The following is a 14437-nucleotide window of genomic DNA, read 5'->3' on the forward strand; positions in this document are numbered from 1 at the left end:
ATAGCCAAAGCACAATTCAGTTTTCTTGTCACATATAAATGAATACAATACTTACCACATGTTGATGTATTTTAAAACAGCATACCTTCCAAAGGATAATGGTTGCTTACTCCTAGATGAAAGGAAGATTCCATTCTTCCTACCTGCATATACATAAGTATGTGTGTGCCTCACGATTGTGTTACATTTTTAGATAAATGATAGCACTTACATTATGTATCTATATTAAAAAAAATATGATATTGTTCCTTTTCAGTTCAGAAGCATTCCAAGATTAAACTATATTTTCATAGATCTTTGCTACTATATGGAGTCTCCTAATTTTAGATTTTAACAATGCAAAATTATGCTCTTGGCACCAAAACGGTAATCATAACAGTGGAGAGCAACCTAAGCTTTCACAGACGAGCATGTTAACACCTCATCTGCAGATATATGTAGTACAGAGAAGTGCCTGGTACGTACTGGAAACATCCTGTACAATGGGAGGGGGCTTAGCTATCCTAGGCATACTTGAATGTGAGGGGGAATCTCTCTTTCTTTAACTCTGTCCTCTTCTTATAGTGTCATTTACCAAGAAAAGACAACTTTAACCATACATCCGCCATGGAGTAAAGAATTACTTCTGAGATATCCATATAGGATTGTTGATCCTGTAATCTCAACCTATGCTCTTAATGAAGAAAACTTCTTTTACTTCTTTCTCTATATTGTCCCTGCCATACAGTTAGGAATTAAGTTTCAAAGACATTAGATGTCATGTCCATGTGTTCTGTACCAAATCTGTAGATATCAAGCACTTGCCTAATTTTGCTTAAGCCCAGACTATTTCATGATCTGCAGGATTCTTAGTTGAAGCATTGAGATGCTGGGGTGCTTTTCACAGTGCTTTCATTATTTGAAATTAAAACTTCACACCAGGAGTTATCCTGCAGTATAATCAGGAATTGTATTTCCTAAAGTACAGTTCTTCAGAAAGACTTAGAGTTCAGGAGATACTCTGAACCTGTCCAGGATGCACATGAATCATGGATGTACTTTGTCCCCCAGCAGCAGCACTGCTCTTCTGTGCTTGAACCTCCATTACCCGTGCTCACTAACATTGAATGATGAGTTTCCGAAAGAAAACATTAGGGAGTTTTGTGATTTTTACAGTCAGTGGCAGTTCTCCAAGTAAAGTGAAGGGCACATGTTGGCCAAGAATTCTGTATCACAGTTGAGTAGCTGACATAACGTATGTTTTTCAGTTCACTTTCAGTCTTGCCATATGTCACAAAATGCTGCAACAACCTGACTTTCTTTACAGTTTTATTCTGCAGTGTTTTCTCTCTGAAACTTTGGATAAAATGGGCAACACTTTGAATTACTTTAACTAGAACTAAATTAGACTTTGATTTTAGATGAAGACCATTGAATGTGAAAATGAACCTTATTTCTACTTGCATCTATCACAATGACAGATATGAATGTAAGGGTAAATGTAATCCATGCATAGGTTAAACCAGTACCTCTTCTAGGGATTGTGTTAAACCCATGGTACGTCCCGGAAAGTGGCATTTTACATTTATATGCTTGATTTAGAAAGATGTGTAAAAACTCATAGTCTCACACTGTTTTCTTTTATCCATACATTGCTTTTCTTCAGAGGTGCTATGTAGTCCACTTGCAGGAATAACACAATATCTCAATGTTTCAGTGTCTCCACTCATACACAGAGAAATACTGGGCATGTTGTACCTCGTGACCTGTACTTCATTATGTTGTCTTCAGACATGTCCTGCTATGTCGTTATTTTATGTTCCACAGGAAAAGTTCATGGGAATTTTTGTCACTTATTGTTTGTTTGGTGGTTGTTTATTTGTTGGTTTATTGTTGCTGTTTGTTTTGTTGTTGTTTTTTTTTATTTTGGTTTCTTCATCAATCTTCTAGGGATTGCTTTCAATTACTCTTTCTTGATTTTAGTATGAGCTTTTTCCTTCTAGTGGAAAGTAATATTTGCTTCCATCCTACTGACTTTCCATGTTTTTTCGTAGTGCTATTTAATTCTATGCATCATCTAGAAACATAGTTTGTTCCTGTTCCACTGCCACTCAACTGTTTTAGCTTGTATTTTTCTTGCTGCATATAACAAAAGAGAGAACTTTAAGGATCACATAAGGACTTCCTTTGTTTATAATATCTAAACAAATATTTGAGGGATATAGTTCTGAAGGTATGTACAAGGTCAGAATATTTTTTTCTTTTTTCCCCATCTTGGTATTGCATTTCTCAAAGGTTTAAATCAAGTGTGTTTGCTTTGTTTTGCCTTTAATATTTTACAGTTTTGTATTTCAGAAAAGACTTGCAGAATAAAGGTACTGTTATTTTTGCCTTCAGCAATCCAGAGCTGAAATACCTGCTTAGTAGTTCATTTTCAGAAACCAGTGGTCTGAAAAGCTAATAAGCAAATGGTAGCTTTCAGATAAGGGTATGCGTTGAAAAAAAAAAAAAAATATAGGAGAGAATTGAGTGAATGTGTGGAGCTGGGGTTTGTAGTTCATTGAACGCCCCCCTGAGAACAAAAAACCAGAATTACAGGGGGCTGCCTTCTGAATCTAGGTTTTGAATATATGCAAACAAGTTTTTGCGAACAAGACTGTTTCCTGCTTATACTTTAGCATCATAACTGCAATTACATTTTAATTCTGTGTAGTTTGGAATGCCTGAATATTGGACATAAGCTTAGTTAAGGCCAAAAAAAGGTTACAGTGCTTCATGTTTTCACTCTTGTACAATTCCAGAAGACCCCATTCAGCTACATGATACTCATTTCATCATCATCCATACCCTGACCTGTTAAATAAGTCTGGTAATCGGTGCCCACTGACTTGCTCATTAAATGGGCACCCTAACAGAGCAGCCTGTTAAGAATGTATACAAAGCGTTATTAAAGTGATGTGTTCTCTGTGGCACCACTGTATTTGAGTACAGAGCCTCTATGCAGTATTAAATGCATACAGTGAGTTTTCTTATAAAATACCTATTGATTAGTGTGTGCACTGCAAAGAGCCTCATCACAGGCTTCCTCAGAAGCCACAGTTACCCTCATGGTTTTGTGCTTCAGAGCACGTAGGATTCTGATCTAAGCAGAATGTGAAGTTAGGTGGTTGATGTAAGGGGTTTTGATGCTAGTTGAAATGTGAAAATAGTTTCTAATAACACATGCAACAGGCATTTAGAAAGTTGCATAAATCATACATTAAAAATATAGATCCATATGCATATAGGTATTAGCTCCATTACTTAAAAGGTGGGGGTTTTCCATCTAATAGAGCTGTTTGACTTTTTTGATTTTGCAGAAGTGTTTCATTGTGAATTTAAGGGATGCTTAAGTTGTGTATTCTGCAGATCTAACTGAAACTGTATATGATATATTTTAAAGTATGGTTGAGATTTATTTGCTATTCAGTGCCTAAATATATATTTCATATATTTATAAGTTTATCGGTATCATAAACATATAATTTTACATTTTATATTTTTTTTTCTTGTTAAATATTTTATGAACCCTTTTAAGGACAGAACAGTGATGGAAAGGTCAAAAAAGTACTATTCTTTGTGAGGAGAGCATTAAGACACACAAAGGTCACTTACAGGAACTGTAAGCTCTTATGAGACTTTATCATTTTGCTGACAAGGTCAACTTGATATTGATTGGCTGGGTATTTTGTTTAGTTACTTGAAGGCCATTTATTTGAAGAAACGTGTGTAAACATCCAGGCAATATTATTTATACACCTGCCCTGTTCCAGCATTTTGAGTTGCTTATTGTGTTGTCTTTTTCCAAACAAAATATGAAATAAGGTTAAAGCATTTGATTGCCAGTGTTTAAATTTAGGTTATCGTAACATACCATCATTCGTTAAATTTAACTGAATCTCCTACTGTAGAAAAGCTTGAAGATTTGATCTGTTTTTTATCATGTGTTCCTGAATCATAAAACCAATTTTTGATGAAAAATTTTATGAAGTATTTTTCCAGTCCTTGCAAATGATTTATCACCTGCTTTCATATTGGGTCAGGTAGCTGTGGGTTTATGAGACATTAATGCCCTAAGCAAAAATAAAGGAAGCACAGGTTTGGTCCATGTGTGAAAGGAAGCTGAAGTTTATGGTGGCGTTTGATGCTCTGTCTCCAGCCCTTACGTGAGCTGTTAGTGCCACTGTGGTTTTTAGATGGCTTTGATAAAATTGGGTTGGGGTGGGAAGGGGAGAGTCAGGTGAGCTGAGGACTTTCTTCCATCAGGTAGTGAACGAATTGGCAACTTGGGGTCTGGCTGCAATACATCTGTGTCTGCATCCTTCTGCTATAAAGGCTGTAAAAGTCTTCCTGGTGTTGTGCAGCGTGCACTGAGGGCAGCCAGTGTTACAGCCTGCCGCTGGCCTGGCTTGGTGGGCGGGGTTGTGCTGGGAAAAGCTGAGCGGTGGCTTCACACACGTGTGCCAGGCTTGGCATCCCACCAGCTGGAGTGTGGCCGTGAATGGCCATGGCAGTAGTAGAGCCCCTGAGCAGAGGGAAGGTGGTGCTAACCTAGCTGTGATACTCGTAAGCTGGTCAGGGGGTTTTAATCATTCTTGCCCATATGTAATAGGGAATAACAAAGTTATAGCTTTTAAGGGGCTATTTCATGGAGCGTTTACATTAATTTAGGTTTGAGAAAATGCACATCCATATATGTGAGAAAACAGCACACATGAAAGTAACACAGTAAAAGAGAAGACCTGAAATATGTAATGAATCTAATATTAATTGCTTACATTAAATGATTTGGTCTGTCTGCTGCCTTGGTTAACATTGTTAAATATATTTCTACTACAACCTCTTCTCACAAAAAGTGAAGACTTGTTATTAAAACTTGTTTTAAAGAATAAAAATAAGTCTTTGTTAAGTAGTTGGTTTTCTTCAGCCCAAGTTTTACAGGTCTCTCTGCATCCTAATAAATTTTTGTTACTCGTTTAAAAAGAAAAAAAGTCACTATTGAAACCTCCTGCAAAATAGATGCGCAGCAAAGTTCTCCTTAGGGGGAACTTGTGTGTAATCCCCCCTGCCCTCCTTCCTGAGTCAAGGTGCATAAGTATGCTACTAACTTTTCCAGTAATTAGTTAATTTGTCAGGCTTATTGTTTCCCGCTTTTGAAAGCGGGATGCAGTCTGTGCGTCTGAGGCTTCTTGCACTTGTTGCCTTCATGGAAAAATTTATTTCTTGTCTACTGCCTCGTCCTAGCAGAAACCTTTAATTTATCCTCATTTTCCTCTGACTTCTGTGGCACCATCTCCATTTGTTCTGTCAGACAGGATATCTAGGAGGGCTTTTCCCTGTCAGTAACCATTTCTACAAAGTCATCAGGTAATCTTTTAAGACAACCCTGTGCTTGTTAGTCACAGCACCTTTGAGTTCTTCTGTTGCAGATCAGACTATTAAAGTAACTTATAAAATAAGTACTGAACTTCTTAGGCAATAATAGGCAGTGTTGGCAAATAACAGTAAATTATTTAGGCAGATAGCTTTTGAGAAGCAAATAGTGCTTATTAGTAACTTGTCTGCACAGAAGCATCTGGATCAATCCAGAGCGCAGAATCTTGCGTTCATTGCTGAAGCCCCATGACACACTTGTCAGCCAGCCTTGGGCTCTGGCAGGCTGGCAGCTCCTCACTTTGTCTTTTTAGTTCTCTCTCTTGAAGAGTTTATTGACTTGAGTGCTTTCAAGCCCTCTTTGTTGAATAGGAGACATGAACTCTATTTTATATTTGTTTATTTTTTAATGCTGGAGCTCTGTGTCTGGGTGCTATTTGTTTCTGAAGAGCTCTTCCATCTCAGGTTAAATGGTGAAACTCCCTGAGGTGTTGCGTTTCAAGCAAAGATGTGTCTTTAACCTCTTTCCCCAGATAGCGCCCTGAAACATGCAGAAGAGAAGGCATGCACTTTGTGGTGTTACTTGTGCTGTAGTGGTCTGTCTCCTTTCCTGCCATTCCCCCAAGGGTTCTGTGGGCCTGTATTTTCTTTTTCCATTACTGTGTTAGAAATCTTATTCCCTCTTCACACCATGGGCATTGTTTTCCACTCTTGCTCAGGAAGGTGGTTCTTTCAAAAGTATTGGGAGGACACACAAGCAGGAGATGAAGTTTTGTTACGCTGGAACACGGTGACAGCTGTCATCAGTTGTTTCCCAAAAATTCAGACAATTTCAGAAGTTAAACTCATCTCTATAGCCCTCTAACATGGAGAGCTTTCTGTGGGTTCTTTTATGTTTACCTTTTGTGTGTTTTCACTTTTTCTGTGGCTGCTTTTGGACATTCATATTGTACACTCACAGCTGGCAATGTATGTGGTTAGAAGTCCTTGTTGCAGTTAGTAAATGGGCTGATATCAAACTGAGTATTAAACTTACATCCCTCTGCTGCTGACCTTAAAATCATTAAAAAGCTGTGAACAACTGCTTTTTAAGCAAAATCTTTTTTAACTTCTATGGTTTTGGTCTTCTAGCAATAATATTTAAAGCCACCTTTTTTTTAGCATGTGTTCATCTGAAAAAAAACCAAAACCTTAAATTTATTTTAACGGAGCTCCCTGTATGTGAACAGTGCTGCTGTAGAAGGTGTGCCATAACCCCTGTTATTTCATTGCAGAGTTTGCCTTAAAATTAATGATGGAAACAGCTTTACAAAGGCAAGGTTACAGGACAAGTGCAGCAGTCGCATGTGCAGCTGTAGCCCGCTTGATTTTAATGATACTGGATTTGAACATCATTTTAATGATACACAAAACTGCAACCTGCAGTCTGGAAGATTTCGTTGAGGTTCAGTGGAGCCATCATGTTGGTATGAGATTAGACAGGAGATGCAGAGGCAGAAAGGGATTATACTGCAGGGTCGAAGCAGCTTCTTGTTGAAATGTTGACACAATCCAAAAGGAAAATGTCCATTTCTGAACCATCGTATGCTCTCATAGAGGAAGAGTCTGGTGTATTTTGGTTTTTACCAAGTCTGGTGGTTTTCTAAAGTGTGAAGTCTCTTATTCTTGATTAAATGTAATTTAATTTGCAGCAAAATACTTCAAAAGCGTGAACTTTCTGTTTTGTAGGATTCATATTTTAAGAGATACAAAATGTTATTTTCACGTAATGTGAATATGCATCCCTTTAGAAAAACAATAACGGTTCTGTCTTAGCTTTAATAGCAAATACAAGGTTTTGTAACGTTTTTTTGTGCATAAGGTGTAGTTATTGCTTGGTTTAATGGGGTAGGGCTTAAGGTTTGAGGATTTTGTTTTTTTACTTCAAGTCACCGTTATTTTAATTCTACTTTTAAAAGTAAAACAATAAGACATGTTCAGATTCTTTCCTGGATTATAGTGATATTAATGCAATTCACTTACATTAACTGAAAATAAAATTAGGCCTTTGTGAGCTAAATATGACATCTGAATTGGATTTTTTTTTCCCCAGGACTATTTTCTTGAGGAGTTCCAGTTGCTTGTTTTCATGACTTTGAGCCTATTTAATCAGAGATGGAGCAGATGGACTGCAAACCCTACCAGCCACTGTCAAAAGTCAAACATGAAGTGGATCTAACTTACACGAGTTCTTCAGATGAAAGTGAAGATGGAGGAAAGCAAAGGCAATCTTACGACTCAAGAGAAACTCTGAATGAATATAGCCAAGAGCTAAGACTTAATTATAACAGTCATAGCAGGAAAAGAAAAAACATTGACCAGTCCACACAAGGTAAACTGTTTATTTTATCTACTAATTATGGCTATTACTTTCTGATTACTTACTATGAAACAATATCATGTTGTCAGCAGAAAAGCAAACATTTTGTTTTCAAAGGCTTGTAGTGAAAACCCACTTTTTACTTATTTTTAACCATACCATAATATCAGAAATTTACGATTTTTTTTTCTGTTTATTTTGGGGTTTTTTGAAGTAAAATTGCTTTTCTAGCAGAGTGGACTGGCTGGTCTTCTGGAGACCATCACATGATAGCAGCAGATAAATATCTCTTTAATAGTAGCTACTCTACTTACCGGTGTTGACTGATTAATTATTTACTGCCTTTGCATACATTGTGTGCATTTTGGTATAAAATCAACATCAAGGCTGTAGCTATCTCTGCATGTTCTTACAAAACATATGATTGAATTCAAATGCAATATTTAGCCTAACAAAATTTCTGATTGTATAAACAACCAACTTATTTAAAACCTGAAGATAATTAGTGTACTGTAAAAAAAATTTAAAGAAAAAAAACCACCACCACCCCAAAAAACAAACAAACAAACAAAAGCCAACAGTTAAGTTTCTTTTTTTAGCCTTTTGCATGATAAGGACAGGAGCCTAGGACAAATATTTGAGAGCTTATGTTGGTTGAACTAAGGTTAGGAAAAGCTGCGGTTTGGTCAGAGATAAAAGCTAAAGACTAAGACTAAAGAAATGGAGGGAAATAAGCAGAATTTACTGCAGCATTCCCCGACAGACTGCTGCTCATGGAAACACACTTTCTACAGACATGTGGCTTATCTGTTTCCTTTGGCTCTGTCACAAATGCAGAAGGCAGGATGGTGGGGCAGGGAGAATATTTTTAGGAATCAGTGCTGTGTATCAGAAGCAGCAAGAGTCCTGTCCCCTTAAAGGTAACAGTAACAGGGTTCCAGGGACAGTCACTCCCTGCTCTACAGGAAGGTGGTTAAATTGATCCGTTGTAGTGTGGCCAGTATTTCTCAGCAAAAAATGTGGTACTTAAAAAAAACAAACAAACAAAAAAACACCCCACCCCTCCCCCCCAACAAAACAAAAAAACCCTCCAACCAAAACCCCCACCATACACGCACAAAAATCCCACGTGCACAAAGCAACTCAGTCCCTCACTGCTCATTCAGAAAAGCCTTCTCTTGTTCTTGGATATTAGATTTCTTCTTTTACAAAAAAATAAAAAAATAGGCTTTTCGGTGCTGGAATATTTGTCTCCTCTGTGATGTGTAAATTAATGCAAAATTAGAATAGCTGTGCTATGTATCCTTTACAGCCTTTTCGGTTTTACTGCAGATATTCTGAATCAAGTTACTTTCATAATACTGGTGTTGCCTGAAAGTACCTATAATTCATGGGAGAAATAATACCTAGCTGCCAGAGATAGCCTCGATCCATGCACATATATTCCCTCCGAAGAGTTACAAAACTGCAATATTGGGAAAGAAAAAGTCATGAATAGAGTTTTCAACAAAGTATTGTATAGAAAACTCAACTTATATGCTTGATTCTTTATAAATGACTTGATCTTGGACATGCTATGAGAGTTTGGCTAAGATGGGGCTACATTGTTGTAAATGGAGATGATGTAAATTTACTTGTAGATCTACTTAAAGCAACTACCTCTAATAACTGGCTATGAAAGCATAACCTCTGCATTGGCCAGGCCTCTCAGGAGCTCCCCATTTGCAAGGCTTTGCTGCTGTTGGTATTCACGTTAGCTGTAGCATCACTAGCTTGGACACATATACAAAGGTTGTAGGCATAAGAAACCAGCCTGAGTGTCGTACATGGAATTTATTCTTCCAGAACAGTGCCTTTTGAAAGCAATCGCATTAATAATTTTGGAGGAATGGTCAAATTAGTGTGCATTTCTGCAAGAAGTTGTCAGGCATGAACTTACCTCACTTACTCAGGCCTGGCCTGTTAGGAATCAGCTTTATGCTTGCACAGACCAACAAGGATTTTGCACTCATGTTGTAAGAGGATTTTATTGGAAATATATGCCCCAAGATTTTTCTATTCACATTAACTTTTATGAGATACTGTATGAATTTGCCAATCTTCTTTCACAAGCACTGGTATTTTTCTTTTTGGAAGCAATACAGTCTTTTACTGCTTCAAACTGCAGTGTGAGGCTTGATGTCCATGATCACAGAAACTCACTTAAGCCTCTCCAGTAGTTTCTCCATGTGCAGGGCAGATGTCTAGGCACCTTCTATCCTGAATTGTCTAGGTCAGTGTATCATTGTTTAATATATACTGTTTGCTTTACTGTCTTACTGAGCATAAAACTGTTTTTGCAAACATATGCTTGTGTGCTGGTTGTAAGGATGGAGCTGAATTTTGCTTGTTATACTAGAAATCATAGTTCTCTCCTGTGACTAATCCAGTTTAGTATAACTGATTTAGTTATTGCACAGCCTAGGTATATCTGTTTGGCTTCCCAGGAATTCATCCCTGTATCTTTCTAGTAATTTAAATCATACAGTTTTCCTTTGCCACAAATTGAACCCAAACGTTTGGCCTGGCAAGCAACACAGATCTGAAATATAACTGGTTGAGCTCAAAATTCAAATGGGCAAAAAAGTTTGTAAAGCTGGCTGTAAATTTTCACACTTCAGCCAGAGTTTGATTTGATTTCAATTCTAGTGTGTTATTTCCAAAATGACACCAGGTTTCACGGTGTATGGAAACTGGGCGTTGGAGAGTTCTTGGTGATTCTTGGTAGCTGCTCTGTCAATACCAGAGAAAAAATAGGTTCATTTTTGGACTCTGAATCTGGCATGAATCCATTAAACTGTAGATGGAATGTGATTTAAATTCATTCTTTTCTAAAATTCCTCATCAGACTCTTTAACAAAGTTTTTCTCATGTTTGGCATGTTTTTTGGAATGTAAAACCAAAAAAACCCATAAAAAATGAAACTCAACCCCCCCACAGTACCCCTTTTCAAAGAGGATTTTTCTGCAAGGACGGCTGTGTACTATGGCATTGCTTAAGACTATTACATAAAAAAATTCTACATATTAAGGCTAAAGGGTCATCTGTAGTTGTACCCCCAGGTAGCAATGTAATATTCTTCACTAGCTACTGGTACTGAAATAGTGCGTGGTACTTAGTGTGGCATGAATTAATGGTTTGCACAGCGAGGATAAAATTCATGAACTTCATCCACAGAAAGTGTGAGAATACATGAGAAAACAGACACATCGTAACAGTTATGAATGAAGTAATAATGATGAAGGGTGAGATAGCAATCAAACAAGCTCTAATGATGGAATGTGAGAAGAAAATTGTTTCAGAATAAAAAAAATACTAAGGAGAAGCTTATAACAGGAAAAAGTGTAGAGGTATTTGTACTGATCTAGTTAGTGTTGTGAAAATAATTACTAATTTAGATGTTTGTGGAAACTGGAAGAATTTGTATTGGCTACTTAATAATGGTAAGTTATATAAATTAGACTGGGCAGTCACCTGAATTTAGTAAATAGCTTCAGAGTAAAATGTGATTCATTGTTCAAAGTACAGATATCTCTCAGCAGTTTCTGTGAAGTTTTCTGTTATGAGCAGTTTGACTATTTCATTGTTACTATCAATATTGAGGATTTATTTCTATGAAAAGTTTCATTTGAAATCTGAGATTATGTAAAGTCTTTCTGCGTGGGTATTTATGTGTTTGCATATGTAGGAACCGCCATAAACCAGACCTCTACATGGCATGGACTCAAGGGAGCATTTTCAGAGTTCTCAAATATATACTAAGAATTGAATAGCACTGTTAATATTTTCCAAAACATTTTTTGTGTCAGTTTTGTTCGAAAGGCCATGTAGTCTAGCAAATTACAAAAAAAAAAAATGTTTTAAAGATTGAAAACAATACCAAAATACAGAATACGTAACTGCTTCAATATTCTTGTACTCCTTACAATTCCTGAAGTTGTATCACAAATCTTACTCTTCAAAGAGGAATGATTTATTGGTTGGTTGCACACATCTTATAGATAGGAATATATAAGAAAGAAAGAAAGGAAAAAAAAAAAACCACAATCCCAGTAAGTACAGAATTAATCTATTGATTGAGCAATGATTTCTAGGTGTTACTCTTGAGCTCTGCTACTGATCTCCCTCGTGGAGAGTCCGGTGCAAGATAAATTGCGTCTCTGGAGTTATTTGCATCAGAAACTTGTAATTATCTGACAGTTCCAGATTTAACAAATAACACCATAGAGTGTTTCAAGTTGAGCTAAGTTTTACTAGCCTAACAACTCAATGTGAGCAGATACAAATCTCTCCTGACAAAGCATCATTGACTCCTGAAGAGTCAGTGCTAATTGCATACTCTGTACATCTTTAAAATGCATTCTCTTAGTCACTGGAATATTCAGACTCCTCTTTATCTGAAAATATGTAAATCTGCAATATCTCAACCTGGCAAGAAGATCTTACAAAGTAAATTCCTGGCAGACCCAGTATCATATAGTTTGGGGATATTGGCAAACATAGTAAATTAATTCTTGGAAGAATCTGTAAACACAGTGTTTTGTACTTGAAAGAGATGGGATACAATTGGCAGAAGACATCAGAAATGCTGTTCTTGCTAGGAAGCTCATTGACGGACCTGGATGCAAGGTAAAATGTCCTTATAGTTGTACCATACATTGATTAACTTTCTAGCTTATTTGTGACGTGTTCACATAATCAGAGGTTTTCTTCCAGAGTTTTCTCTGGTTCCACCAATGTAAATATGAAAGGAGCTGTACTCTACAAATGCTGGCAATACAGAAAAGCTGTATGGCTTTTAGCTTAATTATAGATTTGTAGAAAACACTAGTTTAGAGGAATGAATTCCTGATAGGATAAGCATCTAGGATTGAGTCACTAGCATGATAAAGTTTATTGATTGTTAACAATATGAGCATACGGCGGTAAATTTCTGGTTAGGCAAACGTGTATTTCCTGGCAAGACAAATATATTGAACTATATTATGGGCAAAGCAAACTGGAGTTATTCCTAGCATAAGGATCCAACAGCAAATATTTTCTGGTAAATCTGTGTGAAAAAAATCAGCATTACTAGTATTCTAGGAAACGATGTTTTAGAGTTTTAGAGATTTTTTTTTTTTTTTTTTTTTTTTTTTTGGTAGGCCAAAAGCTGCAAATTGCTAATGTAATAAATGTTTTGTAGAGAAAGTATTCTTTCCTGAAGAAATTATCTTCAGGAGCAACAGGTAAACAAATCCAGCTAAATGTTCAAAGTCTTTCTTGAATGAACCCCGTTGGCTTCATGAAAAGGCCGCGTCACAATGTGAGAGCGCTGTGCTCTTCAGCCTAAGGCCACTTCTCTTTCATCCTGGATTGTTTGAGCTTACTGCCATTATCTGATTCTCATTTCTGCCCTCCCTTACGTTCTAGTAATGGTAAGGATATGTAGGCAATAGGAATGGTCCAGTGCTGAAAAGCACTTTCTTTGCCTAGAGAGGAAAACCTACTTGTTGAGCGCAAAAATTGGTGGTCTGTTCTCCTGTGGTTTAAAGTTTGGCAAATTTAAGCTAACCAGGAAGGAAGACTTAAACACATGTAACTCTTAACACCATATGACCAGTCAAAACCAGTTTTACTTATCATCATAGACATAAATGTAAGGAGTGCTGACAAGCGCTGGTAGGAAATTGTCCTGTCAGGAAAATGTCACAGTGTTTGTTTGTCATCTGTGAAGTAACAAAAGCTTTTTACATAATAGCCATTTTTTTCTCTGCTTTTAGAATTATGTAAATCCATTCAGGACAGCAGATCTGCTTTGTGTCAACACCAGAACTACGGAGAGTTGAATTTGCGCTGCATGTAGTGTGTGCTTTTTGTTTCAATTACTTTATTTTTAAGTGACATCTAAAGGTTAATAAGCTGATCTTTATTAGCTTCTATCCAAATCTCTTATGTATAAAGACTAGAGTACTACTCTGACATACCCCAAGTCTGTGGTCATGTGAGTCCTTCAAGAGGAAATTGATGCCAACGGAGTGGCTGTGATTTACCGTCATTTTAATACAGATTTGGAGCACTTATCTGGGGGAATTTAGGATTCTCTGCTTTTAAACTTCCATAAAGAGCAGTTAATGAAGGGAAACATTTTATCAGGGGGCATCACCAGACTCTTGTTGATATTAAGAACGTAGAGCTTAAGTGCCGTCAGTACTAACGTGGTAGTCAATGGAACAGGGTAGAAGAGTTCAGTGTAGCTCCACCTGTTAATTACGTATTTTGGAGCCTTTGCCAGTAGCAAAATAAAAAATAATATAATGGCTGTTTATTGACATGTAAAAAGGACACCGTAAAATGCATTGTTTATGTTTGCAGATGGAGGGGAGATCATCGATTTTGAAAAGGATAAGAAAAAGTATAAATTGGAAAGAAAGTCTCTCTTAAAAGAACTGCTGCTATGCAGGCTTTTAGAAATGTGGTAGTTTTGAACTCCAACTGTGTAGAGCCTTACCAGCAGCCAAACATATATTGGCAAATTGCTATTAAATTGTTTACTATTGTCTCAAGGCAACCCCAGCGCTCCCGGAACCAGCCTGTGTGCCCAGTTCACTTGTCAGTGTTATTCCTCTCCTTTGTCCTCCCCATGTTTATTATCTCCTCTGTTGCGCT

General features: G+C 37.0%; 1 protein-coding gene across 2 annotated transcripts in view; it reads left to right on the plus strand.

Annotated features, from left to right (window-relative positions):
- TENM1 (teneurin transmembrane protein 1) overlaps positions 1–14437 on the plus strand; it is a 349702-nt gene that overhangs the window by 81987 nt on the left and 253278 nt on the right. For both annotated transcript variants that reach the window (XM_055818110.1, XM_055818111.1), the window contains exon 2: positions 7484–7762. In XM_055818110.1, coding sequence (XP_055674085.1) covers positions 7546–7762 — 217 coding nt within the window. In that variant the 5' untranslated portion in view covers positions 7484–7545. The remainder of the gene's footprint in view (positions 1–7483; positions 7763–14437) is intronic.

This window comes from Falco peregrinus, chromosome 13, assembly GCF_023634155.1.
Source record: "Falco peregrinus isolate bFalPer1 chromosome 13, bFalPer1.pri, whole genome shotgun sequence".
Classification (NCBI taxonomy): Eukaryota; Metazoa; Chordata; class Aves; order Falconiformes; family Falconidae; genus Falco; species Falco peregrinus.